Source organism: Phytophthora cinnamomi (assembly GCF_018691715.1).
Source record: "Phytophthora cinnamomi strain GKB4 chromosome Unknown Contig10, whole genome shotgun sequence".
Classification (NCBI taxonomy): Eukaryota; Oomycota; class Peronosporomycetes; order Peronosporales; family Peronosporaceae; genus Phytophthora; species Phytophthora cinnamomi.
The window spans coordinates 778,334-805,624 of NW_027150943.1; the positions used below are offsets into that span (position 1 = coordinate 778,334).

At 56.0% G+C, this 27,291-nt stretch overlaps 9 protein-coding genes across 9 annotated transcripts; 4 read left to right on the forward strand and 5 right to left on the reverse strand.

The window, feature by feature from the left end:
* Positions 1-1,366: 1,366 nt before the first annotated feature.
* IUM83_05723 (putative histone demethylase) lies at positions 1,367-7,045 on the forward strand (the record flags this gene model as incomplete). The annotated part of the gene is made up of 2 exons (XM_067929878.1): positions 1,367-1,476; positions 1,837-7,045. 2 exons carry the CDS (start codon positions 1,367-1,369, stop codon positions 7,043-7,045), a joined length of 5,319 nt encoding a protein of 1,772 aa, XP_067798292.1.
* An 82-nt stretch (positions 7,046-7,127) lies between these two features.
* On the reverse strand, positions 7,128-8,576 carry IUM83_05724 (putative spermine/spermidine synthase; the record flags this gene model as incomplete). The annotated part of the gene is made up of 4 exons (XM_067929879.1): positions 7,128-7,415; positions 7,487-7,513; positions 7,592-8,151; positions 8,225-8,576. 4 exons carry the CDS (start codon positions 8,574-8,576, stop codon positions 7,128-7,130), a joined length of 1,227 nt encoding a protein of 408 aa, XP_067798174.1.
* Positions 8,577-9,125: 549 nt separating this feature from the next.
* IUM83_05725 (uncharacterized protein) lies at positions 9,126-11,195 on the forward strand (the record flags this gene model as incomplete). Its single annotated transcript, XM_067929880.1, has 1 exon — positions 9,126-11,195. One exon carries the CDS (start codon positions 9,126-9,128, stop codon positions 11,193-11,195), a length of 2,070 nt encoding a protein of 689 aa, XP_067798289.1.
* A 277-nt stretch (positions 11,196-11,472) lies between these two features.
* On the reverse strand, positions 11,473-13,467 carry IUM83_05726 (uncharacterized protein; the record flags this gene model as incomplete). Its single annotated transcript, XM_067929881.1, has 1 exon — positions 11,473-13,467. The coding sequence occupies one exon, from the start codon at positions 13,465-13,467 to the stop codon at positions 11,473-11,475; it is 1,995 nt and encodes a 664-aa protein (XP_067798175.1).
* Positions 13,468-15,279: 1,812 nt separating this feature from the next.
* On the reverse strand, positions 15,280-17,328 carry IUM83_05727 (Ufm1-specific protease; the record flags this gene model as incomplete). The annotated part of the gene is made up of 1 exon (XM_067929882.1): positions 15,280-17,328. One exon carries the CDS (start codon positions 17,326-17,328, stop codon positions 15,280-15,282), a length of 2,049 nt encoding a protein of 682 aa, XP_067798176.1.
* Positions 17,329-20,222: 2,894 nt separating this feature from the next.
* IUM83_05728 (Phox homologous domain) lies at positions 20,223-21,041 on the forward strand (the record flags this gene model as incomplete). Its single annotated transcript, XM_067929883.1, has 1 exon — positions 20,223-21,041. The coding sequence occupies one exon, from the start codon at positions 20,223-20,225 to the stop codon at positions 21,039-21,041; it is 819 nt and encodes a 272-aa protein (XP_067798293.1).
* A 111-nt stretch (positions 21,042-21,152) lies between these two features.
* On the reverse strand, positions 21,153-22,261 carry IUM83_05729 (Zinc finger, C2H2; the record flags this gene model as incomplete). The annotated part of the gene is made up of 3 exons (XM_067929884.1): positions 21,153-21,404; positions 21,486-21,782; positions 21,857-22,261. The coding sequence occupies 3 exons, from the start codon at positions 22,259-22,261 to the stop codon at positions 21,153-21,155; spliced, it is 954 nt and encodes a 317-aa protein (XP_067798160.1).
* Positions 22,262-22,428: 167 nt separating this feature from the next.
* IUM83_05730 (uncharacterized protein) lies at positions 22,429-23,103 on the reverse strand (the record flags this gene model as incomplete). Its single annotated transcript, XM_067929885.1, has 1 exon — positions 22,429-23,103. One exon carries the CDS (start codon positions 23,101-23,103, stop codon positions 22,429-22,431), a length of 675 nt encoding a protein of 224 aa, XP_067798121.1.
* Positions 23,104-24,848: 1,745 nt separating this feature from the next.
* On the forward strand, positions 24,849-25,634 carry IUM83_05731 (uncharacterized protein; the record flags this gene model as incomplete). The annotated part of the gene is made up of 1 exon (XM_067929886.1): positions 24,849-25,634. One exon carries the CDS (start codon positions 24,849-24,851, stop codon positions 25,632-25,634), a length of 786 nt encoding a protein of 261 aa, XP_067798138.1.
* Positions 25,635-27,291: the final 1,657 nt, after the last annotated feature.

The following is a 27,291-nucleotide window of genomic DNA, read 5'->3' on the forward strand; positions in this document are numbered from 1 at the left end:
CAGAAACATCTCTGACCGCAAGTGGCACGTTGGCTTTTGTTGTCTTACTCGAAATGTGTGCACGACTGACTGACGTGACACACTCGAAGACGAAAAAGTTATCGGCATGAAGTCAACCAGTTAACCGTCTTGTTGTGTGCATAGTGCAATTTGTTCTCGACAAGGTCGGTGGCATGACGACGAGTTGCCGTTGAACATTGACGACCAACTTCAGATATGGCGATAACTCCCGTTACAATCCCATTTTGAATCCTGCCACTGAGCGCTGACATCTGCAGTGCCATAGAGTTGGCAACTCGATTGCGGGTTGCAGCCTTTTCGTCGACAAGAATTGGCCTTGTGATGCGATGAACGAGCCCCGGCACGAGCAAATACTGCTCAATTTGTCGAGATAAAATCTTTGCGCAATTTACCCGTAGCGGTAACAACAATGTATCGCCGCAACTCGCTCGTCGACGAATAATTTACGGACGAGTTTAGGTAATACGAGTTGCAGGGGGCAACATCCCGAGCATCGATCCCGATCTCCGCATATTTATGCACATCGGAATACGGAGCTGCCATTGGATAAAACCGTGCGCAACGATTCGCGACCATCACCGTCGACATGCATAAATTCCGCCGGTCCGCGGCACCGAGACAAATAGCTTCCGCGCGACGCGTGTGCGGCCCACAAGCGCCCGTCGCGAGTGCGAAGCTCTACACCACGCAACCAACATGCTTAATTTCGTGTCTGCATCGTTTCAGTCTTGAATGACCCCTGTAGACTTCTCTAGAACTCGCCACGTGCGACGCATTTAATTCGTGGCACTACCTCCAAAACCGTATACCAGGATGCGCCGCGTGGACTGTCCCATGAACGAACAAGTCGGTGGGGCAATGCACGCTGTGAACTGCAGTCGGAACTGCTGGCATGTCGCGAGTACTTCGCCAGCGTAATGCTCTGCAAGTGACTGAATAGCTCGACACCGACCGGCTGGGACCGTCGGTAAACCTGCAGGTTCTCTGCAGCCCTAGCATCTGACCGAGAAGAACGATAAAAATACCCATCCCTTATACTCCACCTTGTTTTGTGTGATTTCGTGACTACTAACCCGGTTTTGGCATCTGATAATTGATAGCTTTACCTGGTTATATAACCTACCCTCGCGTGCCCATCCTCGGAAAGCCACCCGCCCGATTGTGCACAACCAGGTGTACGGCGCGTCCAGAATGCGGTGTACTCGCGCTTCTGCGCCTTCTTGGCCCAGTATTTTTGCACTCTCGCATTCGCCGTCGCCCAGGAACAAGCCACCGACCACACCAGTCGCCCGAGACACTCGACCACCTCCGGCCTACTTGCCATCAATTGCTCGAGACTTGTGCCATGGACTGGGACCCCAACGCCAGCGACACAGATGGCTACATCTGCCCACCGTGCCCGGTGTTCTACCCCACGGCCGAGGAGTTCCAGCACCCGCTGAAATATATTTCCAGGTACGGTAATTTATTCCACCACCTCCGGTCCGGTGCTTTCAGTCGCTCTCGACGCCCCCAAGGCCCCGTTCCCAGCAGTTCCAGCGCTGCCGCACCAATTGATCGGACGGAGCGCAGCCAGCAGCTTCAGCACACTGTTGAAACCTTGGTTGATGCCAACCGACGCGGCCTTGGCCTGTCTGAGGCTTGAGGCGGTCGAGAGCGCTGTAGACACATACGTCTGCAGCTGAGCACCACGGCACCTCGAGCTTAATTCGCAGAGTGCAATGCTCCCAGAGACTCAGCTGAGAAGATTGAGTTTTTTTTCCCCTGGTTACTGTAATGCTGACGTGTTTGCTGTTCGTTGTGGTTGTCCTGCAGTATTCGACACATTGGGATGCAGGCCGGCATCTGCAAGATCGTGCCGCCGAAAGGCTGGCGCCCGCCGTTCGCTATTAACGAGAAGACCTTCCGCTTCCGCACGCGCGTGCAGCAGCTCAACTGCATCGAGGGCCACTCCCGCGCGGAGGGCCAGTTCGTGGAGGCGCTGAGGCTCTTCTTGTACCAGCGCGGCGAACCCATGAAGGAGCTGCCGCGAGCTGACGGACAGCTTGTGAACCTGCACTTGCTGTACAAGACGGTGGTGTCGCTGGGCGGCTTTGATGCTGTCTGCGCTAGTGACAGGTGGGAGCAGGTGGTGCGTCGAGTGGGCCGCACGAAAGCGGCGAGCGAGCCGTCCGAGGAGTTGTGTCGCACGTATAAGGCACACTACCAGACCATGCTGCTCGCCTACGAGCAGGAGCAGCGCACCAAGGAGAAAAGAGATAGCAGCAGTAGTAGTGACACAACAGAGATCAAGGTGAAGGTCGAGGAGGTGCAGGACACGCCTTCAGCCGCCAGTGCGTCGGGTGACACCAAGGCGACGCCTTCGTCCAAACCAAGAAGTATCAGCGGTAGGAAGCGACCGGCCTCCGCAATGACAAATCGCGACGATGGCGACACAGAAGAAGACGATTTGCGCGTGAAGCGCACGCTGTTTTCAGATGGCGAGCACACTAGCAGCGAGGAGAACGATGCTCCTACAAAGTCTGAAAAACGACCGAAGGATGAGAAGCGGAAGATTCGACAGCGCGACCTGGAGCCCGAGGCGCTCAAACCCTTGGAAACGCGCAACGTGCGACTTGGCGCACCCGAAATTCTCGCTGGACAAAAATTCTACCGGTTCTTCCCAGATGCAGGTGCTGTACTAGCCGAAGTGAAGCGTGTGTTTGGCGGTAAGAAGCCCCACGTCGCCGTACGCTACTTGGAAGACGGCTCCAATGATGATATTGAGTTGTCCACAATGGAAATCCTGATTGCCAACGGCTGGGATGCGGATGCAGCTGAGCTTGCGTACAACAGCGAGATCTGTCAGGCTTGTCTACGGGGCGATTGCTGGGACAAAATGCTACTCTGCGATGGTTGTAATAGCGGGCAGCACCTCTTTTGTCTCGAAAACCCGCTAAAAGAGGTGCCTTCGGGTGACTGGTACTGCAAGGAATGTGTAGAAGATGCTATCGAGCAAAAGGACAACCCCAAGTTTGGTTTCGATATGGGAGCAGAGATCAGCATGGTAGACTACAAGGAGCGCGCTGACGCATGGAAAAGGGATTATTTCTCGCTGTCATCCGACATCAATCCCGACGAAGCAATTAGTGACCGTGACCTAGAAAAAGAGTACTGGCAGCTGCTGAGTATTCCGATGCATGAACAGCGGCTGGAAGTGCAGTACGGAAGTGATGTGGACACTGGAGCAAACGGCAGTGGTTTTCCTCGTCTTGATCTGTTCATGAAGAACCTGCGTACCGTATCAAAGCGATGGAAAAACCTGACTACCAAAGCGAAGAGTGAATACGTGCTCAAGCTGAGTAAGTTCTTCTCGCATGGACTTCGTGAGGGTCTATCAGCAGCTGCTGGGGGAGAGAATCCCAACGTCGACGCAGCCAAAACAATAGAGGAGTTACTGCAGCGCTACGCGCAGGACGACTGGAACTTGAACAACATGCCAAAGTTGCCGGGCTCGGTACTTCAACACCTAGACGAAGATATTAAGGGTGTTATGGTTCCGTGGCTGTACGCGGGAATGTGCTTCTCCACGTTTTGCTGGCACGTGGAGGACCACAACTTCTACAGCACGAGCTATTTGCACTGTGGCGCGCCGAAAACGTGGTATGGCATTCCGTGTGGCAGCGCGGAGCATTTTGAACGCACCATGAAGGAGCTCACGCCTGAGTTGTTTGGGAGCCAACCCGATTTGCATATGCAACTGGTCACGATGTTCTCGCCTAAAACGCTGCGAGAGCATGGCGTGCCTGTATACCGTGCCACACACCGACCGAACGAGTTCATCGTAACGTTTCCATCGGCTTACCATGCCGGATTCAACAATGGCTTTAACTGTGCTGAAGCGGTCAACTTTGCCACGGTGGACTGGTTGCCATGGGGCGCGAAGTCTCTACATAAGTATCGCAAGTTCCGTAAACTGCCTGTGTTCTGCCACGAAGCGCTCGTGTGCACGCTGGCTGAAACTCTTGTGGATGGGAACAGCTTCGATTTTGAACATACCGAGTCGGCCTTGCTTCCAGCAGTTGAACAACTGCTGCAGGATTATCGCGAATTCGAGCGCCGCGTCAATGACAGCAACAGTGACATGCGTGTCGCTAAGCGCGAACTTATGGTCGAGTTTGAGAAGCACCAGTATCGTGTTGTATCTGCTGGTGCTGCTGACCCTGAGTCCTCTTCAACGACTTCGACGAGACGCAGCATGGTAGCTCGAGCTTGCACGAGGCCTTCAAAGATGGGAGCGGTAAATTCGACTCGAGGCAACAGAGGCGGAAAGATGAGGATGAAGATGGAAAGTGCAGATGCGTCGATGCGGCCTACCCGAATGGTTCTGTGGGCTGGTCGTTCGGGTAAGCAAGAGGGTCTCCGCTGTGTGACGTGCAAACAGTACTGCTACCTCCAGGCTGTGGTGTGTACTAGGTGCCGCCCACCTCAAGGAAGCAATGGTGGCCCCACTGTTGGTTGTTTGGAGCACTACCCGACAATGTGCAAGTGCGGGGATTCAGAAAATTTCGCGTATTTGTACCGCTACGAGGCATCACGTCTTGAAGAGATGGTTAATAGCTTACGGGGGCGATTGGTAGGAGTTGAAGCGTGGAGCAGAGAATGCGACGCCGCTCTTCGACCACTCAACCAGGTTCATGTATCAAAGCCTACAATTCAAGACTTGAAGCGCTTGCTGTCGCGTGGAAAGTCATGCGGGGGTGCTGACCGCGGTCGTTTGGATGCACTGGAACTAGCGATTTCTGATACCGAACGCTGGGATGCTCACGCGAAAAGCCTGCTTGGATTCCTTCACCAGGAGACCAAGACTGTGTTTTTAAATGTGGGCCAGTTCGAGTCACTATTGCAGAGCGCCAACAAAATGCTTGTGGAGCCCGCTGGACTCACGAAGATCCGTGAAGCCGTAGACCAGTGGCACGCAGCTCATGCGGCAGCTGTCGACATGCTGAGGTCGACAATCGATGTTCAGCGGAATGAGGCCGCGAGCAAAGTCCACCTTCGAACTTCGGCATCCGATGCCTTGTCCATTGTTCGCTCGATGAGCGCTCCGAACGTGCTGCTCCATGACAATGTGCGCTACGGCATGCTCACCACGTCAATCTCGGAATTGAGCAATCGCCTTCGTGTGATGAAAGAAAGCAGGTCAGGGGGGAGTTTGCTCTGCCAACTCGCGGGTGCGCAGCGATATCTCGAAGTGCTCTGCAAGGTGAACGTATTGGCGGCTTCCTTCGCGGAAAGAGCCCAAGGACGTACTGCCATGAGCGCGCCGACGCAAGAGCAGGTTGAGCGTGTGCTGGTTGAGGTGAACGACCTGCACCTCGTCGATCCAAACACTATCGCGAATACCGAGGCGCTATGGAAGTTACTTACAATCACTAGAACGGAGGCGATGGAGGTGGACGGAGCTCTACGAGACCGCTCAAAAAGCACCGAAGAACTGGAAGCATTACTCCGACGAGCAAAGTCGCTCCCCATTCCTCCAGCGAGAATTCAGGAGCTTGAGGAACGACTCGAGAAGTGTCGACTATGGGAACAACGAGCTCGCCAGATTTTGAGCGCTGCCTCGGGGTCTGCGACCACCCCGAATTTCAAGTCGATGATGGAGAGGCCCTCAGTGGACCAGGTCGAGACATTCTACGCCCAAGCTGACAACCATTTTGTGCCTAGCACGTCTCTCCTTCGACGACAAGTGCACTCCCGTTTGCAGGACTGCCGTCGATGGTACGACGCTGTACACGCGCTGTTCCTGCGACCGTCGAATAGCCATCTCCCTCTTGGCCAGTTCCTGCAGACTGCTCTGGATAAGGTGCAACAGCAACTATCACAGAATGCCGACCAGGCATTGCAAGCACATTCGCGCCTGCACTGCGTGTGCCAGCAAGTGTTGAGTGAGCGAGCTCAACTTGTGACTTGTCAACGTTGTCATCGCTACTTCCACCCACAGTGTGTATCCGAACTATTGCCACAGCGTGTCAAGGAGGCTTTCTTCTGTGCGTCATGCCGACCAACTCAGCGCAAGCGTGCAGGCCATGACGACGCAACAATTTTTTGCGTGTGCCGTGGACCCGAGCAAGCGCCCATGATCTGCTGCGACTTCTGTGATGAATGGTATCACTCAACTTGTGTGGATCTCTCTCCTCGGGATCTCGACGGTATTGAAGCATTCCGCTGCCCTCGGTGCTCGCGCCGGCATAACCTTTACTACCTGGACAAGAAGTTGCTGCGTCGCGAATGTTTGGGTCGACGACCAGCGTTAGCAAGAGTGGAGAACTTCCTGGCTCAAATGCAGGCTCACCTTGTGGCATCCCCCCCAGGAGCACGGGAACTGATGGCCTACGTCCATGCAGTGAAAGGCGTGGAGAACGATGTGAACACTTTCGTCCGCGATTTTGCGATGCGGCCATTTTCACCTGCTGCGTATTCTACTCTGGACTACGTCAGAACGCATGAGGCCGCCGTTGTGCAGTTGATGGAGCGCGTGACGAACCTGGAGGTTGGGCTGGAGGCAGCCCAAGTGCATCTTGGGGCAGTGCATTGGTGCTTGCGGGCTTGCCAGCTCGTTCTTGGTCCAAATAACCATGCACCACGATATGCGCATTTGGCAGCACTGCTGCAGGACGTGAGGAGTCAAGAACCCAGCTTCGTGTTCCCTCGCGAAGAGTATCGGCTGATGCAGTTGACGATCGCTGAGCGGGTGAACAAAGCTGCGCAATGGATGCGCGCTGCGAAGACGCTCGAGGTGGAGGAATGGAATACCGAGAAGGCCCGCCGACTGCTGCGAGAGGCCGAGGAACTGGGTGCCTACCTGGAGCTGCCAGCAGCGGAACTGCAGCTTGTGCGGAATATTGTAGCGGGTTATGTCCATGGAACTGGTGGTGGCGCTGCGGTGGAGGAGGAGGAGGAAGAGGAAGAAGAAGAGGTGACGTACGGTAATGGACCAGACAACCCGAGCGCCGTTGCCTGGAACAAGCAACCGCGCTGGTAGTTAGCAAACAGACCAACCTACACAACAACTGTTCTATAATGCATACCACCACACAATAATGCTGGTCGATCACATCGTGCATCTACACGCTTGTAGGCGGCGGCGGCGTTGCGCCCGGCTTCTGCTTGAATTCCTTCCAGAGCGCCGGTGGAAATTGTTCCAGGACACGCTCGCGCATATGAGCTTGAGTCTCCGCGTGAATCTCACGGAAATCATCCTGTCCGTGATCGGCCACCGTCAGTATGCGAGGTGCTGCAGCAGCATTTTCATCCTCAGTCTTGTCACTGTTGGACGACACGAAGCGGACTTCTTCATCGTCCATCTCCTGGTGGATTGCCACCTCCACTTCAGCCTGCAGCTCCGTAAAAATCTGCAGGAAACACAACAATCGAATTAATAAAAACACCCGTCAAATCTAAATGGCAGCGAATTGACTCGTACCTCCCACTTCGGGAAATTCTTGACAACCTGCAACAGCAAAAGATGCAGCGCAAACACAACATGTTAGCTCGCGTATCCAGCAGAAAGCAGTCGAGACATGCTTACGCTGAAGTATGTGTTCGCCGGCGGGTTCTGGTACATGCGCGTCGTGGGCAAGTTGAAGTTGAAGGGCTTGTCCGACGCGTAGAACACAATGTTCGCGGCGTCAGGCTCGTCCGGCGCCTCCATCTCACGGAAGCTCTTGACGTACTTGAATACACTCTGCAGCGTGCGGTAGATGGACTTGGGCGCAGCAGCACGGTGGCCGTGCATGTACCCGACAAAGTTCATGACGAGCACACCGTCCTGCGTCAGCCAATTCTCCCGGACGTGCAGCATCTCCTCCCGAACGAAGAACGCGAACGGGTTCCAACCCGTATACACGTCCACCACGAACAGGTCGTACGGGTGTTCCTCCTCGTGCTCCACCTGGACCCCCAAGTCCTGTGGTTTGCTAGCCAGGAACTTGAGTCCGTCCATAATGAACGTCCGGCCATTGGGACATTCATCTTCTTCCTCCTCCTCCTCGTCATCATCATCATCATCACCACCAGCTCTCGGGCACCACTCGTACTGGAAGTAGTCGGCTGCCTGCGTCACCACGGCCTCGCTGATCTCCACCACATCTAGTAACCATAACTCATTGTCAGTCCCCCGAAAACCAAACATTCCAAAAGTGGGTGGGATATCTCGTCTCACCTGTGGGGATATCCATTTCTCGCAGGAAGCTCGGCACGGAGCCGATGCCCAGCCCGATCTGCAGCGCCCGCGTGGGCTTCACCTCCAGGTAGGCGGCGCACTGCATGATGGTGAAGCCTGGGAACGCCGTCTGCTTGCGCAGGTACGGGTCGTCGAACTCGGCGCCGATGATGGTCTCGTCATAGAGCAGGTGGAGCACCCCGTTGCGGCGCACCACGGCCACCACCGAGTCACCCTCGTCCACGCGGCTCACGACCGTGTACGCGTCGTCGGTGGCGGGCTCCAGGCGGGTGCCGGCGGGCTGCGCGGCCACAGCCGACAGCAGCAGAGCGAGCACAAGTAGCTGTATCATCAGGGGGGGGGCTGTTGAATTGTGGCTTGTGTGCTATACACACACACACGCACGCACGCATCTCGATCACCGAAAAGTTGATGTCGATCTGTGGTAGGATAGGCACTTTAGATGGGAGCTTTTTCGCCACAAACCGCGGTTGTAGTGCTGTGACTTTGTGCTCTTGACGACGGTGATTCAATGAACCGCTGGAAGTTACGGAGGACCCGCGGAATCATGTGCTAGCTGAGCCTCGTACGCCTGGATGGTTCACGATCTCGCATCGAGAACGCGAAACTAAATGCGCCCAACGGCTGCTGCGCGAGAAGCGCCACGTAAGGGGTGTTGCAGGCGCGTATGCTGTATCCTGGTCGTGAGTTTGTATGTCAATGCGGCCTTGTGCGTCGAAAATACAGTACTGCCGTCGCTTTAGGAAAATACACGACCGCTGTAATGCCTCGTAGTCTGGCTCGTGGTGTAAGCTGTTGTTCGGCTTCACGTAGGCCACGTGGGGGCTGAGATGGTGAGTCCATTTGGACCTCGTGGGTCATTCATTTTACAATTGTCGAGATGGCGGGCGCGTCGCTCTTCCACGTCGGCGAGGATGTCGAGTTTTGGCGAGTGCTGGTCCACTTGAGCATCCTAGCCTTTTGCCTCGTGCTGTTCGAAGCAGCACTACACCGCTTGGAACACAAGTTTCCACCGTCCAGGAAGTACCAGCACGTGCTCAAGAAAGCCTACCGAGAGCTCATGGTGCTCGGCTTGATCAGCCTCGGACTCAAGATCATCAAGGAGATTCCCGGCATCGACAGCTACAGCAAGACAATGCTGGCGTTTCAAGTGGCCGACTTGACCATCTTCCTCTTGGCGTTAGCACTCATCTTGCAGTCCACGGGTGTCTTCCTGTTGCTGCGCAACCAGAACGACCGTGCAGAACGCGCGGAGTTGATCACGACGCAAGACCTGGTGAACTCTATGCGCGGTACCAAAGGCGAGGACGAAGCGGTGCCTTCCTTCACGCACACGCTGTTCTGCTGTGGCCGGAAAGCCAAGAAACGCTCCAACGACAGGGAACTCATTGAGCTCCGTCTCATTCGTCGTCTGTTCCTTCACCGCTTTGGGCTGCCACAGCTCTTCCCGTTCTCCAAGTACCTCCGTCGCGCGCAAGCTAACAGGATCGCTCACATGATTGAGGTGGAGCCGTCGATGTGGGTGGTTCTGCTGATCGTGGCGTGGTCGATCTGCGGGGTGGTTGAAGTCCTGAAACAACTTAATACCGACATGCCCGAAAGTCGCGACCTCGTCGAGGCTTTCGTGATGTTCGCGTGGGTTTTATTGCTGCTCCACATCATGGTGTTCCTCTACTTCCGCTCATGCGTGCATCACCTCCTCCACTCCGCCGCGTTCAGCAACGATAAGGTCACGCTCACCGCCAACCTGGCCGCTATCGCCGAAGAAGAGGCACACGCTTGGCAGAACGAGGAGGCCGACAGGGCTCTGGAGGTCATAAGCTGCATCCAGGAACACCATGAGGAGCTGGAGTTCCAGCGCCAGCGCAATAAGAACATCGAGGCCCAGCAGACCAAGACCCGCGGCAACAAGGTCAAACGGCGAGAGAGTTTCAGCGGCGTCATGCCGGGGTCTCCGAGCCTCGACATCCGCTCCTTCTCGCACAAGGGCTGGCACATCATCGTCATGCTGCTGCTGGTCCTCAACGGGTTTCTCATCACGCTGTTCGTGCAGTGCGCGTTCTACGACATGGACGACATCTACAAAGACTTCGGCACGCTGCCGACGATCATGGTGCCGCTGCCGCTGGTGATCAACTCGCTGTTCCTGCAGCGCCACATCTTCTACGACTTCGTGGTCGTGAGCAACACGCTCCGCATCGACTCGCACACGCTGAGCGACGTGGTGGAGAACTTCAGCGAGGTGGTGCGTCTGCGGTCCGAGTTCGCGACGTCGCTGTTGCAGCACATGACGCAGCAGGAGCTGGCCGTCTCGGATCTGCAGGCAGAGCTCAAGGCGCGAGACGCGACCGGCTCCGGATTCATCGAGGTGGACGATCTCCGTGACGTGCTCTCGAAGTTCGGGTTCCGTCTCACGCGCTTCCGGTTCAACAGCGTTGTGAAGCTGTTGTTCGAGCTCAATGACACGACGGTCGCGTACTCGCATGTGGTTCGTCTGGTGCTGATGGCTGAGAATGATAACTTGTTCGACACGACCTCCGTTCGTCAGCAGCAGGCTCACCCGTTATTGAGGCCGAGTGTGATGATGTACGACAACCTAGGCCAGTCGAGTGTCATGCTGGACTGGTCAAGTCCGTCCAGCTTCGTCAATGCCTCGATGGGGAGCATATCGTTCCCCAAGCTCTCTCACTGTGTGGCCAGCGCACCAACGCACCAGTCGAACTTCCCGCGCCCAAGTGCGAGTTCTCAAGCACTGCACGACGTGTTCTACCTGCCGCCAGTGTGCGGGCCCACATCTTTCGACGCCGATCTACCTCCGCCACCAACGAAAAGCTCGAGGAACTGTAGCTCAGCAAAGACTCTGGAACTTTCGGAGGACGATGATGCCCTCCAAAACCACGAGTTGTGCGGATTCGACCGTCTGGATACTTCTAGGACGCGCGATCTCTGAAGCCCTGCATTTGATTTTAATCCGTTGAACGGCTGCTTCAGAGGAACTATGTGTAATGAATTAACCGGTTGGGGATTATCCCAATGCAGCGCTTTGAAACGACAAGAGCTTGCTTCTACTACATGTAGTAGGTCGTTAGGCACTACAGTAACTGTCTCACATGAAAACGAAATGACAAGAGTTAGCTTGTTGAAAGTCTCCCTTCCTCAGCTTCACTTCCAGTTAGGTCAATACACATATTGTTGAGCTACAATCGCTCGAGCTTCATGCCTGAGGATCAGAGTCGCATAATGTTGGGGCGAGCACGCGAGTCAGACAAGCGCTGCAGATTGAACATGTCGTGCAGTGCCTGCGAACTAACACTAGGTCGTGGCATGTTGCATTGCTGGGGTGCTCCGCGGTTCGAGATCTGTGGCAACGCCATACTCCTAATCGAAACACTGACGAAGTCTGCCGCACTGGGCTCGTCCATAGCGGGCTCTGCCATCACGGGTAGCTGCCGCGTCGAGTTGAAGATGTTGTAGTTTGACTGCGACCGCATGCTCGATTGGCCAAGATCGTCGTACATCATCACACTCGGCCTCAATAACGGGTGAGCCTGCTGCTGACGAACGGAGGTCGTGTCGAACAAGTTATCATTCTCAGCCATCAGCACCAGACGAACCACATGCGAGTACGCGACCGTCGTGTCATTGAGCTCGAACAACAGCTTCACAACGCTGTTGAACCGGAAGCGCGTGAGACGGAACCCGAACTTCGAGAGCACGTCACGGAGATCGTCCACCTCGATGAATCCGGAGCCGGTCGCGTCTCGCGCCTTGAGCTCTGCCTGCAGATCCGAGACGGCCAGCTCCTGCTGCGTCATGTGCTGCAACAGCGACGTCGCGAACTCGGACCGCAGACGCACCACCTCGCTGAAGTTCTCCACCACGTCGCTCAGCGTGTGCGAGTCGATGCGGAGCGTGTTGCTCACGACCACGAAGTCGTAGAAGATGTGGCGCTGCAGGAACAGCGAGTTGATCACCAGCGGCAGCGGCACCATGATCGTCGGCAGCGTGCCGAAGTCTTTGTAGATGTCGTCCATGTCGTAGAACGCGCACTGCACGAACAGCGTGATGAGAAACCCGTTGAGGACCAGCAGCAGCATGACGATGATGTGCCAGCCCTTGTGCGAGAAGGAGCGGATGTCGAGGCTCGGAGACCCCGGCATGACGCCGCTGAAACTCTCTCGCCGTTTGACCTTGTTGCCGCGGGTCTTGGTCTGCTGGGCCTCGATGTTCTTATTGCGCTGGCGCTGGAACTCCAGCTCCTCATGGTGTTCCTGGATGCAGCTTATGACCTCCAGAGCCCTGTCGGCCTCCTCGTTCTGCCAAGCGTGTGCCTCTTCTTCGGCGATAGCGGCCAGGTTGGCGGTGAGCGTGACCTTATCGTTGCTGAACGCGGCGGAGTGGAGGAGGTGATGCACGCATGAGCGGAAGTAGAGGAACACCATGATGTGGAGCAGCAATAAAACCCACGCGAACATCATGAAAGCCTCCACAAGCTCATGACTCTCGGGCATGTCAGTGTCAAGCTTTTTCAAAACCTCAAGCATCCCGCAGATCGACCACGCCACGATCAGCAGAACCACCCACATCGACGGCTCCACCTCAATCATGTGAGCGATCTGGTTAGCTTGCGCGCGACGGAGGTACTTGGAAAACGGGAAGAGCTGTGGCAGCCCAAAGCGGTGAAGGAACAGACGACGAATGAGACGGAGCTCAATGAGTTCCCTGTCGTTGGAGCGTTTCTTGGCTTTCCGGCCACAGCAGAACAGCGTGTGCGTGAATGAAGGCACCGCTTCGTCCTCGCCTTTGGTACCGCGCATAGAGTTCACCAGGTCTTGCGTCGTGATCAACTCCGCGCGTTCTGCACGGTCGTTCTGGTTGCGCAGCAACAGGAAGACACCCGTGGACTGCAAGATGAGTGCTAACGCCAAGAGGAAGATGGTCAAGTCGGCCACTTGAAACGCCAGCATTGTCTTGCTGTAGCTGTCGATGCCGGGAATCTCCTTGATGATCTTGAGTCCGAGGCTGATCAAGCCGAGCACCATGAGCTCTCGGTAAGCTTTCTTGAGCATGTGCTGGTACTTCTCGGATGGTGGGAATTTGTGTTCCAGGCGGTGTAGTGCCGTTTCGAGGAGCACGAGACAGAAGGCTAGGATGCTTAAGTGAATAAGTACTCTCCAGAACTCGACATCCTCGCCGACTTGGAAGAGTGATCCGCCTGCCATGGTGACAATTGTGGAATGAGCGCTAGTTCGCCGTGTTTGTCGAAAAAATCACCATCTCAACTCCCGGGCAGCTCACATTGCCATACGTGATGCTAAACAACAGATCACCACCGACCTCCTTTACTTCTGAACTACTAGTACATGTACGAAACGTTACAGACACTGGAAGTTCCAGGGAACTTACAAAGGACGATGCCGTCCTCCAAATTCATGTGCTGTGCAGGCTGCCCGCACGCCCTCGCAAGATCCTAGCGTTTTTCTTTGAGCTGGTAAAGCCGTGTTCGGCGCATATTGCACAGTACATAATTTGTATACATGTGCAGTATCAGGCTGTTTTTGCTGTTTGCTCGTCCCAATGAGCCGGGCAAACGCACCGTAAGCGCATGTCGTGGTTGGGCATTTACGCCCTGGTCTAAGTAAAACCGTACTGAGATTCCAAGTAGGTGTTGGGTTAGCTGAACGCGACGTTCTGGTCGATGTAGACGCGTTCCGAAATTGGTTCCCAAACACAAACGTGGTCAGAACGAGTTCTGCGCGTGTAATAGCAGTTCACACACTGCAAGCCGGTGAGAGGCTCGTGGTCGTCCAGCAAGCCACATACAAGTGAGCTCCGTCACACAGGGACCACCGCTGACCTTGTCTACCTCCGTGCGCAGTCCTACAGCAAGAGACAACGTGAGTTTGCCTCACAGGGGCTTCTGTCGCAGCGAAATGCATCGGTAATGATGTGGGCAGAATTAGCATATGGCCACGCCAAAACTCGTTCTGAGAACGCCATACAGAACGGGTCCAAAACCGAAACTCGTTCTGAGTGCCGCATGCGAGACTAGCCAATGAAATCGCAAGTTCGTTCAGAACGAGTTTCAGAACTTTTACGTAGACCAGGGCCTTAACGCCATCATGCTCGAAGTGTACATGTAATAAAGACCAGTTGATCTTAACAACAATCGCATCTTCATGGCATCGCGAGGGATAGACGCAGGAGCTTCAAACTTTAATTTGTGGGGTCCCACTGGAGACACTGCTCAAGGTAGGATCCATGTTCGCGCTTTGCCCACCGAATGGATAGACTGGCCACCAGACAACTCCGTATTAACGTACATGTACTAACGCGTCATATGAAGTACTAAAAGTGCATGTGCACCGTTGGGTGTCGCGAAAGATTATGTTACACTATGTAGGAAGACCGACGCTGGGGACCGTTCTTCAAACCAGCGGCAACTAACGTATTTACCCCTTGTAACGCGAACTTCCATCGGAATTCCCGTTCCGAAGATAATCCGTCTTCAGCTCTGATTGTCAGGTGCTGCCAAGCTGGAAATCCGAGACCATTTGCACGAAAGAAGGCCCGTCCGTCGTCAATACACACCAGGCGGCTCTGGCTAAACAGCCTTCAACATGTCCACCAGTCGGCTCCTCGTTAAAACATGGGGTGGCTGTGCTCAGTTTTGCATAGGCATGCACCTCACTTCAACGAGGACCACCGCAAACGAGCACGCATCGCAGATGCTGTACGGCACATGAATGCGTTCCCGAACGATTTTTTTTTGCTTTTCCTTTCAAGTGAGAAGGATAATAATGAGTGGGGACGTGACCCACGTAACCAGTAAGATCTACAAGAGAATCTACGTGTTGCCGCCCCGCAGAGGACACTCAACAAGTTCATGTATAAGAGTAGCGATAGCGAGTGACTTCGCTGATGATTCCAGCCCCCCCATCGTGCGATTTCCTCGAAATTGAAGTTCGACTCGATTGAATCAGTATAAGCCTGGTTAGTAAAGGTGCTACATGTATTATGACGAGCTGTAAAAGTTAAAGGTCTCTGGTGTTTGAGCGCGCGCGAGAATCCGACAGTCTCTCGAGATTAAACATGTCGTGCAGTGCTTGAGAGCTGACACTGGGGCGCGGCATCACGGGCTGCTGTACCGCAGTGGCATTTGGATTGACGCCACACTGTGACACAGGTGGCAGCACAAAGCTGCCTGCTGGAACATTTATGAAGTGGTCTGAGAGTGGCTCCTCTCTCATGCTTGACTGGGCCTGCTGAAGCCGGCGCGTCGAAGCGTACAGATTGTAGTTCGACTGCGATAGCACACTTGTTTGCCCCACGCTGTCATAGACTAACACACTTGGTCGCAGCAACGGGTGTGCTGGGTACTCAGCGGCCTGGCCGTTTTCAACGAGGTATTCATTCTCAGCCATCGCTACCAGACGGACCACTTGACTGTACGCGACGCTCGTCCCCTCGGTCTCGAAAAGCATCTTCACGACGCTGTTGAAGCGGAATCGCGTCAAACGGAAGCCAAATTTCCCAAGCACAGAGCGGAGTTCATCCGCTTCGATGAGCCCAGAGCCAGTAACATCCCGCGCCTTCAATTCTTCCCGAAGGTCTGCAATCGTGAGTTCTTGGTGGTTTAGATGCTGGTGCAGCGAGGCCGCAAACTCGGACCGCAGTCGCACCACCTCGCTAAAAGTCTCCACCACGCTGCTGAGCGTCTGCGAATCGATGCGAAGCGTGCTGCTGACGATGACGAAGTCGTAGAAAATGTGTCGCTGGAAGAACAGCGCGTTGAGCACCAGCGGGAGCGGCACCAAGAGCGCCGGTAGTGTCCCGAAGTCTTCATAAATCTCGTCCAGGTCGTACACGGCGCACTGAAGGAACAGAGTGATGAAAAACCCGTTGAGCACGAGGAGAAGGATGACGCTGACGTGCCACGCTTTGTAGGAGAAAAACTGGATGTCAATGTTCGGCGACCCCGGGGCGACACCACTGATGCTTTCACATCCCTTCAAATTGTTCGAGTGATCGCTCGATAGGCCACACAACGCCGCTCCAAGATGTCCACCATCTTGCCTGGCAAGTTTTTTTTTACGCCGGACTCGCTCGTACTCGAACTCCTCGTGCTGCTCTTGAATGCTGCTCATGATCTCCAACGCCTTGTCTGCCTCCTCGTTCTGCCAAGCTTTGGCCTCCTCCTCTGCTATCGCTTGGAGGTTCGCAGTGAGGATAGTTTTGTCGTCGTTGATAGCCGCAAGACGTAGCAGGTAGTGGACACAGGAGCGGAAGTAGAGGAAGACCATGAGATGGAGAAGCAGGAGGATCCACGCGACAATCATGAAAGCCTCCACTAGCTCCTGGCGCTCGGGCATGTCAGCGTCGAGAGCTTCCAGAAGCTTGAGCAAGCCGCAGATCCCCCACGCGACAGCGAGGAGCACCACCCACATGGACGGCTCTACCTCGATCATGTGCGAGATCTGGTTGGCCTGCGCTCGACTAAGGTACTTGGCGAAGGGGAAGAGTTGAGGAAACCCGAAGCGACGGAGAAATAGACGTCGAAGCAGACGCAGCTCGACGAGTTTCTTGACGTAGGTCTTCTTCTTTGACTCTCGACCGCAGCACAGCAGCGTTCGGACGAACGAAGGCATCGCGTCCTTCGCATTCTCCGTGGAATTCACCAACTCAACGAGGTCCACAGTCCTCATGAGCTCAGCCCGATCCGCACGGTCGTTCTGGTTGCGCAGCAGCAGGAACACTGCGGTGGACTGCAGGATGAGGGCCAGCGCCAAGAAGAAGATGGTCAAGTCGGCTACCTGGAACGCCAGCATTGGCTTGCTGTAGCTGTCGATGTCCGGGTTCTCCTTGAGTATCTTGAGTCCGAGACTGATCAAGCCGAGCACCATGAGCTCGCGATACACTTTCTTGAGCATGTGCTGGTACTTGTCGGACGCCGGGAATTTGTGCTCCATGCGATGCAGGGCCTTTTCGAAGAGCACGAGGCAGAAGGCCAGGATGCTCAAGTGCACCAGCACCCTCCAGAACTCGACATTCTCGCCGACCTGGAAGAGCGACCCGTCCGCCATCGTGCTTCTTACGAAATGAGCACGTCCACCGTCGAACAAACTGGCAGGCTTTTCGGGTTGCTAGGAAGGCACCATCCTGGGCTTTGCCGCACTTCCCATCTGGCGACCCCGCAAGATACCAATGTGACTCCCGTGCCAGCAAAGCAGGTCGCCGTGACATCGAGCTGGCTGTGAGCCGGGCAAAGCCAAGCTGAGCCCCTGGGCTTCAAGCATTTTGGGTGGCGATGCCTTGCGTTCAAGACAACGTTCACGACCCCACTTCTATTATTGTGAGCCGGGCAAACGCTTCGAATTGGGCACTGTTTAACGACCTGGATTTTAATCACGGTATCGCGATGGATAGCCGGAAACCTTCCGGTCTTGTTTTGTGGAGTCAATGCGAACGGAGCAGCGAGCCAGCCGAAAAATGATGCTGTTTGCGCTTTGCCTCACCGAATCGAATCGATCGACAGCCAGATCTCGATACATGTAGGTGAATAGAACTTGTCAGGGGCAAAGCTGGGCTTGCAACTCTTGGCATCGCACGTTTAGGACGATAGCCGGGGGCGGAAGGAAACTGTTGAAACGTCAACATTAGAGGTTTTGCAATTGTCACAAATCAATGAAATATTTCAATTTGCTTGTGACCTCATGTTACAGTGAAAAAATCATCACTGGGCTATTCTATGTGGAATGTGGCAGTGAGCATTAGGTTAATTTCTGTCACTGTGCTCTCTCACTGTAAAATGACAGTCTCTAATACTGGTATTATAAGTACTTAACTCTATGTATTAATACATAGCCGTCTCCAAGACTGCATTGTTCACGACCTATTCATATGTACACGTTAAACCCTCAGCTTTGGTTAGTGCCGACACCTACGAACTATCGTACACGATGCATGATGCTGGAGGTTTTTGATGTTTGAAGCTTTTCCAAGCAGCACGGGAGCTCTGACTATTCCATCGATAGGATGCTTGAATCCATCCGACGCTACGAAGATGGCAGTTCCAGGGGAGCTCCTGTTGACAATCAGACTAGGCCTCACCAACCGTTGAGCAGACGCTGGTAGTTGCTTGGTTAAGTCGAACAAGTTGTAGTTCGACTGATACTGAGAGAAGCCATTGGGCTGGCCAAAGTTGTCGCGACTAAACACGCTAGACCGCAGCCACGAGTGTGGTTGGTGCTGGCAGACCGAAATGCTGTCAACGTGGCCCTCGTTTTGAGCCATGACGACCAGACGGACAACCTGTGAGTGTGCGAGCGTAACACCTTCCAGCTCGAACAACAGCTTCACGACACAGTTGAATCGGAATCGTGTCAGACGAAGCCCACACGCGGCAAGAACCGAACGAAGAGCTTCCAAGTTGATAAACCCCGAGCCACTTGGAACTCGTGTCTTCAACTCAGCTCGAAAATCCATGATGGATAATTCGCGCTGCGTCAGGTTATGCAGCAACGAAGACCCAAACTAGGATCGCAGCCGGACAACCTCGCTGAAGTTCTCAACCACATCGTAGAGCGTGTGAGAGTCGACACGAACCATGTTTCTGATGACGACAAAGTCGCAGAAAATGCGGCGTTGGAAGACCATCTTATTCAAAAACAAAAGCAGCGGGGCCACAATGATCGGCAGCGTTCCAAAGCCTTCGTAAAGCTCGTCCAAATCGTGTGACGAGGAAGCTGTTCAGAATGAGCAAGAGCATGGCGGCGACATACCAGGCCTTGTGGGAGAAGAAGCGGATGTGGAGGTTTGATGAGCCAGCTACGACTCCACGGAGGGCTTCCAACTCTTCCTCCTTGATCGAGCCTTTGGTTGAAAGACCGAGAATTATGTCACCTTTTCGAAAGTGATTTCCTGGTTCCTGGCGCTCCGGCATGTCAGCATCCAGTTCTTCCAGAAGTTAGAACACTCCACAGATGGCCCATGCTACAGCGAGAAGAACCATCCACATTAATGGCTCGACCTCATTCATGTGCGAAACCCGGTTGGCTTGCGCGCGAGCGAGATACATGGAGAACGGGAGGAGTTGCGGCAGCCCAAAGAGCCGCAAGAATAAGCGCCGCAGCAGGCGCAACTCAACGCGTTCCGTATCGATAGCCTTCTTCTTCGCCGATCTCCAACAGCAAAAGAGTGTCTGGGCGATCGAAGGTCGCGTTTCTTCAGAGCTGTTGCTGAATTAATCGCTTGGACCAGATCTCTTGCTGTAATTAACTCGGCTTGGCCAGCTCGGTCGATTTCGCAACAGGAGTATGAAAGATAGCCAAATCTGCAATTTCGAACGCGATCATTGGCTTCCCTTCACACCCAAGGATCTCTAGCAACTATCCTCTTCTCAATAGTTGGCGGTTCATGGGCCCGTAGCGCCGTGCAAATGGCAGGACCCCACGACGAAGGCAGCACCGCTTTTTATTTTGCGCTATAAAAGCAACTCGACGTTCTGGACGATGATGTTCTTGGCGCCGTTGAGGCCTCGGCCCATGTCGGCGGCAGAACGCGCACCGACACTCACCGCAGGCTCTTGCTATTATATGGCGAATGCCGGCGGTCGTGAGAGCTGGAGAATCTCCGTCCGTCACGCACGACTGCCGCCTTTCGCGATGGCTGGCGCCCGCTGCGGACCAGTCATTGACTGACAGTCAAGCGGTGCAGGCGCTCGCACGCTCGTCCACAGCCCATTGATGCCCGCCTGCTAGACTGCGTCTTTAGCGCGAAAAAAGGAAAGAGACGGTCGAGCATCCTCCAGAGTGATGGTCCTTCTGCTTGGCCGCGTGCATAGCCGCGCGCTACGCTTGCGCAGCCAATCCGCGTCGCGAAGCCAAGTGGACGTCATCGCACCTGTCTCACATCTTCAGTTTTGCAATGACGCGCCCATTCTATTTCCCAGCGCCTACAGAAATCATCACGCTGGCGGATGGCGCAGCGCATGTCGCCGCGGGTCTCGGCCAGCCGCCACGCACTTCGCAATTTCCTTCGCAGCGAGCAATTAGATCCAATCATGACCGCGACAATGAAGACGACACTGACCGCAGCGACGGCCTTCGTGGTCGACCACGAGTGCCCGCATCAGATGCAGAAGCTGCAGAAGCTCATCCCGCACGACTGCGCCATCGTGGTGGCAGCAAAGGGCGGCGAGGACGTGGAGCTGCCCGCCGTGGCGCGGCCGCAAGGCATGCAGCAGCGCCTGCAGCTGGACCTCGAGGCGCACCGCCGCTGGAACACGAGCCTGTCCGTCGGCTTCCTCAACAGCGTCGACCGCGTCGAGATCAACGAGACCCGCGTCGGCGAGGACAAGGCGGTGCGCTACGCGCTCGAGGTGTATCTTAGCCTGCCGGCATCGAGACTTCCCGCGAGCCCGTGCGACCCGGCGGACGCGTCTTCTCCGCGTCACCATGCGACCCGTCCGACGTTCAAGGTGGAGCGGTGCTTCGCCGAGTTCGAGACGCTGCGCGAAGACGTGCTGAGCGCCGTGAGCACCATGCCGCAGTGCACGTGCCAGTACTGCATGGACTTCCTCGTCTACATCCGGTACAAGTACAGCCAGCCGCGGGGCATTGTCAAGCTCACTGCTGGCACTGAAAAGCGCCGACAGATCCTCACCGCGTTCATAAACGATTTCGTGATCATGGGCCAGCGGCGCGCGCCGAAGCTCGGCAAGCGCAAATGCGAGGCGCAGAAGCTTGTACCAGCGATGCTGGAGGCATTCTTGCTCAACAACGCGCAAAACTGCTAGAAATCGAAGAACTTACGAGTGTGCAAGTAGCCCACACGCGTCGGCGCATTAAAATTATTCAATTACAAGTACTATTATCACACAACTAAGCGCGCTTTCCCCCCTGGAGTTCTACAGCTCGCACATGGTAATGGGGTTCCAATCCTCGTCGAACTCTGTCTGAATCTTGGCTGGTTGCAGCGCAAGCTCTTCGCCTTCCTTCAGTTCCGTGACCGCCGCGAGAGGATCAAAGTCTCCAGGAAGCGATATCTCTTGCGGAAACGAATCTACAATGTAGATATCGCTGTCTGTGCTAAGCTGCGCGACGTGGCCGAACCAGTATATCACCATTCCGGGGCCATAGCGATTCACGTACCCTTGCAGCTGCATCAGCACCAAATGGCACAACGCAATGAGCGACCACCGACATTGACAACCACAAAAACAGCATCCACCTGCTCTCACCTGACTCGCGTTCTCCGTTTCGTGCGTGTGTCGATCGCCGAACATGGCCTTGCTGTCAATCCAATTGACCACGTGCAGGCGTCCACTCTTGGGGTCCTTGACGCCGATGGGCAGTAAGAGCCTCACGTCGGGCGTCTTGGACAGCCCCTTCTCCCGCAGCACGTCCTCGCTCTCGAACACGAGCTGCCGGTTGCGCAGCGTCTCCAGCAGCAGGTACTCGTACTCGACGCCCATGTTGTGGCGGATGCGATCTGCCAGCGGCGAGCAGTACAGGTCCTCATCAATGCACTCGCGAATCTACCAGCAGCAAAACACACAGGCATTATATGAGTCCTCCACGTCATTTTAATTGCACCCACAAACGCCCCCACCTCCTTCATCACGCGCGAGTACTCGTGCTCCGACAAGCCCCGGCGGTTCGGCGGGTCGGACTCCGCCCGCTCGCTCTCGTCCTTCATGGCCTCCTTGAAGAAGTTGGAGATGGTGGTCTTGCTCCAGCCGTACTTGGCGTCCAGCAGCAGCCGCGCCATCATGCACGGGGAGAAGTCTACGGACCGCGCGATCTGGCACAGGCTCTCCCGCCCGCCCAGGCGCGCCACGTATTTCTTGAGCGCCTTCTCCTGGCGGTGCAGGCGCAGGGTCGCGCGGAACTCGCGGTGCTTCAGCTGGCGCTTGATCACGGAGAAGGTCTCCTCGGACACGGAGAGCTGCGCGGCGTCGCCATCGGCGGGGAACGCGTCCAGCGCGCAGATGCGCTGGAACTCCTCCTCGTCCATCTTGGTGGGGGACAATATATTGCAATATTATTGCAATATCGCGACGGGGCTGAGACACTGGCGAAAAGGCATGATTGCGGGATAAAAGTCACGTTGACTGGGATAAATTATGGTTTCTAATAGACTGGACTAAACTATGCCGGGCCGACTGAGCGTAAACCGCCCATTCAGTCGCGGAGGAAGGACTCGAGTAGCGCCGGCACGTGCTGGTGGGCCTCGCAGCGGTGCACCGTGTTCTTGGAGGGGTTCTGCGCGAGGTCCACGAAGTCCATCATGAACTCCTGCAGGATGACCTTGCGCTTCTCGACGTTCTTGGCCGCGAGCGACACGAGCAGGCGCGGCTGGCGCAGCTTGAAGCGCATGTAGCGGCCGTACTCGTAGCAGTACTGGCACGTGAACTGCGCGTTGGGGCAGGTCCAGAGCTTGATCTGGTGGCGCAGCTTGGCGAAGTCCGAGTAGCGCCGCTCCACGCGGAAGTCGGGCTCGTGCGTCTCGCTGGCGTCGGACAGGCGCGTGACGGCCATGCGCGGGTTGTTGACGTTCGTGGGCAGGCGCGAGTTGTAGTGGAACTGGAACACCTCCAGCACGTAGTACGTCACGCCGTTGCGCTCCACGGTCTCGTTGATCTCGAGGCGGTCAATGTTGCTCAGGAAGGACAGCGAGAAGGACGCCGCCGACCAGCGCAGCGGCTCCACGCGCACGGGCGTGAGCGGCGGCGCCTTGATCTCCGCCGGCATCTCGCGCTGCGACTCCTTGCGCGCCAGACGCGGGATCAGGTTCAGCTGCAGCGGCACGTGCTCCTCAGAAGCGGTGGTGGTGGCGGCGACGACGGGCTGCGGCATGTCGATGGATCGGACAGTGCGGTACGCGGAGGTGGTGCAGGAAGTGTAGGCGATCTGAGTGCCTGACGGCGAGTTCCGAAATGAAGGTTCGGCTACCGCTGATCGCCAGCGCTGGCCGCGCGTAATCGGGGGCTAGGGTTTGATTTTGAAACGGGCGTGGATGGTTCAAGCTGGGGATGCGTGTCTCTGCCAACGCGGTCCGACGTGGTCCTTCGCGGCCGCGGATTGGCCCGCCGACCAGAAATTCGCGGCGTAATGCGAATTTCTCGGATTGGCGTGGCATCAACAAGTTCTGTACACAGTGGAGTCTTGCCTCCGCCGCGCCGCTCGTGGTGAGCGCTCTGTGCGGCAGGCTCGGCGCGCGCTTTGCAGGCGCCGCCCTGCTTTGCAGAGCGAATTGAGCTGCATTTGCGCTGATCACGGTTTACGACCGCGGCGGTGTGCCGGCATCATTTTGGCAGTGTGTTTGCGGTCATGCGGGGGGAAAGGCGGAAAGGCACCAAGAGTGTTGGTGCTACAGCTGAATCAAAAGCTGTTGCTGCGGTTGCCCTTGTCAGCTAGCTGCCTCGCTGCCTCGCTGCCTCGCTCACCGTGCTGCGCACGATCGCTGCCACCACCCACGGGCGGGTAATGCTCGCTCGCCCGGCGCGGCAGAAATTACTGCGGCGCAGATATCAGCCTCCGCCGTCGGCTCGGCGACGCCGCGAGCGCAGTGAAGCCATCTGCGCCTGCGCGGTGCCGCGCTCGAGGCGTTGTTGTATCCGGACGGAGGCTCATTTGCCACCTAGATTCCTGGCTCTTGCGGACAGCCTCGCCGTCAGCGGCGACCAGACAAATTGCCGCGGCTGGCGACCACGCCTCGAGCTCCAGTTCGCGGGCCGCAGACGATGGCAAGCCTTGCCGCAAGGCGCGCGGCGAGGGCAATGGTGTCTGTTTCGGCCGAAGGCGTCGAGCGTGTGAGCGTGCACTTAACTTACGGTTACAGTCTGTAAGTTGGATTTTGCGGGAGCGATTTGATCGCCGTGGAGCGGCGTGATGCCAAGACAGTAAGCATGGGGTTGAAGTTTGAGCGCAATCTTCAGCTTCGGCGCGTGCGCAATCCAGATCGGATTGCTCGCAGGCGTCATCATCGGTTGTGTGGTCCACAGCACCTCGACTTGTGGCAAACGCTGGTTGTCTCCAACTTGGAGCCTCCAAGCCCTTGGCAAGGACCCCCCGCAGACCGCGAAGCAAGGACAGGGCGGTGCGGGCGCTGCCGGCTGAGCACCAACTCAGCGGCCACTGCTGTGCACGATGGCGAGAGTGTCGCGCATGCGATGTGATGTATGTATATACCAGACCTATTATACTTGAGTCCGACGGTACAATACCCACTTCGCGGCAGAGCTCGGATAACGCAAGTCCAGCACAGACACGTTTGTTGAAAAGAAAAAAAAAAGTTGGGCACTCGAAGCTGATCTCGCCCCACCCAAAGTTGCCCGACGCGTAGGTGAATCAGGCGGCTGCCACGAAGACTTGGCTGCACTCGTCGCGTGTATCCACTTACTCGTACCGACAGTAGAGACGCAGGCGAGAATGCACTACCATCACTCCCTGCAGGACAAGCAACGTAGCGTACGAGCGAAAACCATTGCGGGAGTTCCTCGCGCAACATGCCCATAGCGAACGGCGTCTTACCTAATGCCCGACTAGCATCGCAGCCATTCAAAATAGGCCGCGGAAACAACTCGCCGCCACCAGATCGCATGCTCGACCGGCGCCCCATCCCACACACTTCATCCGCCATTACAGCGGCGAAGCGCACTTCGAAGACTGCACCGGCATTGATCATGCCGTCGGGAGCGCGCGCGTCAACCTCCCCGCGCGTCCTGACGCCGTCGCAAGCCTCCGTCCAGACTCTCCACGCTGGTAGCTCGTCACCCCTCTCGTCACCTTCGGCGTCGAACGCCCGCGGCCGCAGAAGCTCCTTCGTGCCGCTGCAGCGCCTCGAGTGCGTTCGCGTGGCCAAGAATCTGCGCCGCAATGGCCACCGCCTGTACGTGGCTGGCGTCTTCTACAAGCGCAGCGAGGCGCGCCGCCGCCTCTCGGACTGTGTCTACAAGGCCTCCGCGGCCTCCAAGCTGTCGCCCGAGGCCATGCGCGCGCTCATGATGGCCGAGCGCGAGCCGGACTACGTGGTGGAGCGCCGTTTCTCCGAGTTCCGCCAGCTGCGCGACAGCGTTGCGGCGCTCGTGAGGGCCCACGGCGCGGAGTGCGCCGACTGCCAGGACCTGCAGCACGTGATGCTCGGCCCCCAGCACCAGAACTGGACGGTGAAGCGGATGTTCGGCAACAAGGAGCAGCGCTTCGCACTGCTGACGACGTTTCTCAACGATCTGGTCGCGCTCACGGACGAACGCCACTCTTGCGGGAGCATCGCAGAGGACATTGGAGGCGTGGGTGGCAAACGTTGCAGCGCTCGAGATCGAGTCGCGGAGTTGCTACAGAAGTTCATCAAGCGAAACTATCAACCGTCGCTGGGTATCATTTAGATGGACGATGAATTGATGGAGAATGCGTTGCCGAGAGGCCAGCGTGTTATATGCTGGTATGTTGGCAGGTATCTAACACGAATCATTTTTTTTATCGGAACCGTTGGAGGCTATGATTTCAATCATGGAAACACACATGATTTCAAAACATGATTGGTCCGCGATTGTAATTTATTATTATTTTACAGCTCACCTATTTCCGATAGAGGTCGAAACCGTTGCCTCTTCCATTTCGGCTTTTATCAAGGCAAGTCAAGATGGTCCAACCAGAGGTGGCCGATGTGGCTTCTGCAGCTGCGGGCGCAGGCAAAGACCCTGGTAGCGGAGGAGGAGTTGAAGCATCAGCAGCACCAGGACGTAAATGGCCGCGCAGAGGTCCAGGACTCTCCGACATCCCGCGTAAATCGGTTGCTCAGGCGTCTACAGAAGACGTCCAAATGGAGGAGGATGGCGCGGAGACAGCACACAAGGTGAGAGCACAGGTGCTTCCACAGCTGGCGACACTGGTGACGCGTGCGGCGATGCAGAGGAGAGCCAGCACATCAGTAACGCACTCCATGGCCAAGGTATAGGCAGTCGGGTGGAAGTTGTAGTTGATCCCCCGACAACCTGGCACACGAGCTGGGAAGGCTGGCAGGCCTACTTGAAAACTTACTGCGCGAGTACGATGCAGGTGCTGGTGGTCCAAGAGACCATGAAACGTGACGAGCAGAACAAGCGGCTGTCCAAGACCAAGAAAGGTGCTGACGTGTCGAAGTTGATTCCTGAAGGCTTGGAACCATACAGCCGTGTGTACATCTGCACACATGGCTGGAAGAAGCGCAAGTCTCGGGGAACTGGCAGCCGGCCAAGACAACACATCCGACTCACGAACTGCTCATTCAGGTTTCGGGTGCAGTGGAATCTGGAGCGGATGGAGCTCCAGGTGAAAAACGGGCACTTTCTGCACAACCACCAAGTGAACACTTCAACCTTCGCGACGTATCCAAGTTCTAGAGGCGTCGTCGATACAATGGTTGGTGCAAGAGTCGAAGGCATGCTGGCTGTGGGCGCCACGCGTTCCAAGATATACGACTACCTGCTCGAGCACGACCAAAACGTCATTCAAGTTGATGTCGACAACCTTGTGCGGGAGCACGCGTCATCAGTGGCCACAGAGGATGACAACGACGCCACGGCTCGTGAGATAGCGGCTTTCGCCGCGGCAGACCCGAACAACGTCTCCGCGGTGTCCGACACGGCTTCTGGAGAAACTGGCGTGATTTCGTTGGCGACCGCCCACATGAGGCGTATCTACGGACGTTTCAGTGAGTTGTTGTTAGTGGACTGCAGCCACAAGACAAATCGGTGCGTGTTGGGGTTGGATCATGATTATTTTATGATTAATCGTATATTGACCTATGATTTATTATGTGTTCAAACAGCTACAATTACCAGTTGCTCACGTTCATGACGATGAACGAATTCGGAGAGGGTGCCGTCGTCCAACAATCTCTGCTGGAAACCAATGGGGATTGGCACATGGAGCGCGCTGTGGGACACTTTAAGAGCTTCCACCCAACACAAATTGATCGGCTTCGAGTCATCGTCGTTGATAAGGATCTCAACGAGATCAAGGTGCTGCAATCGAACTTTCCCCAGGCGCGCGTGCTGATCT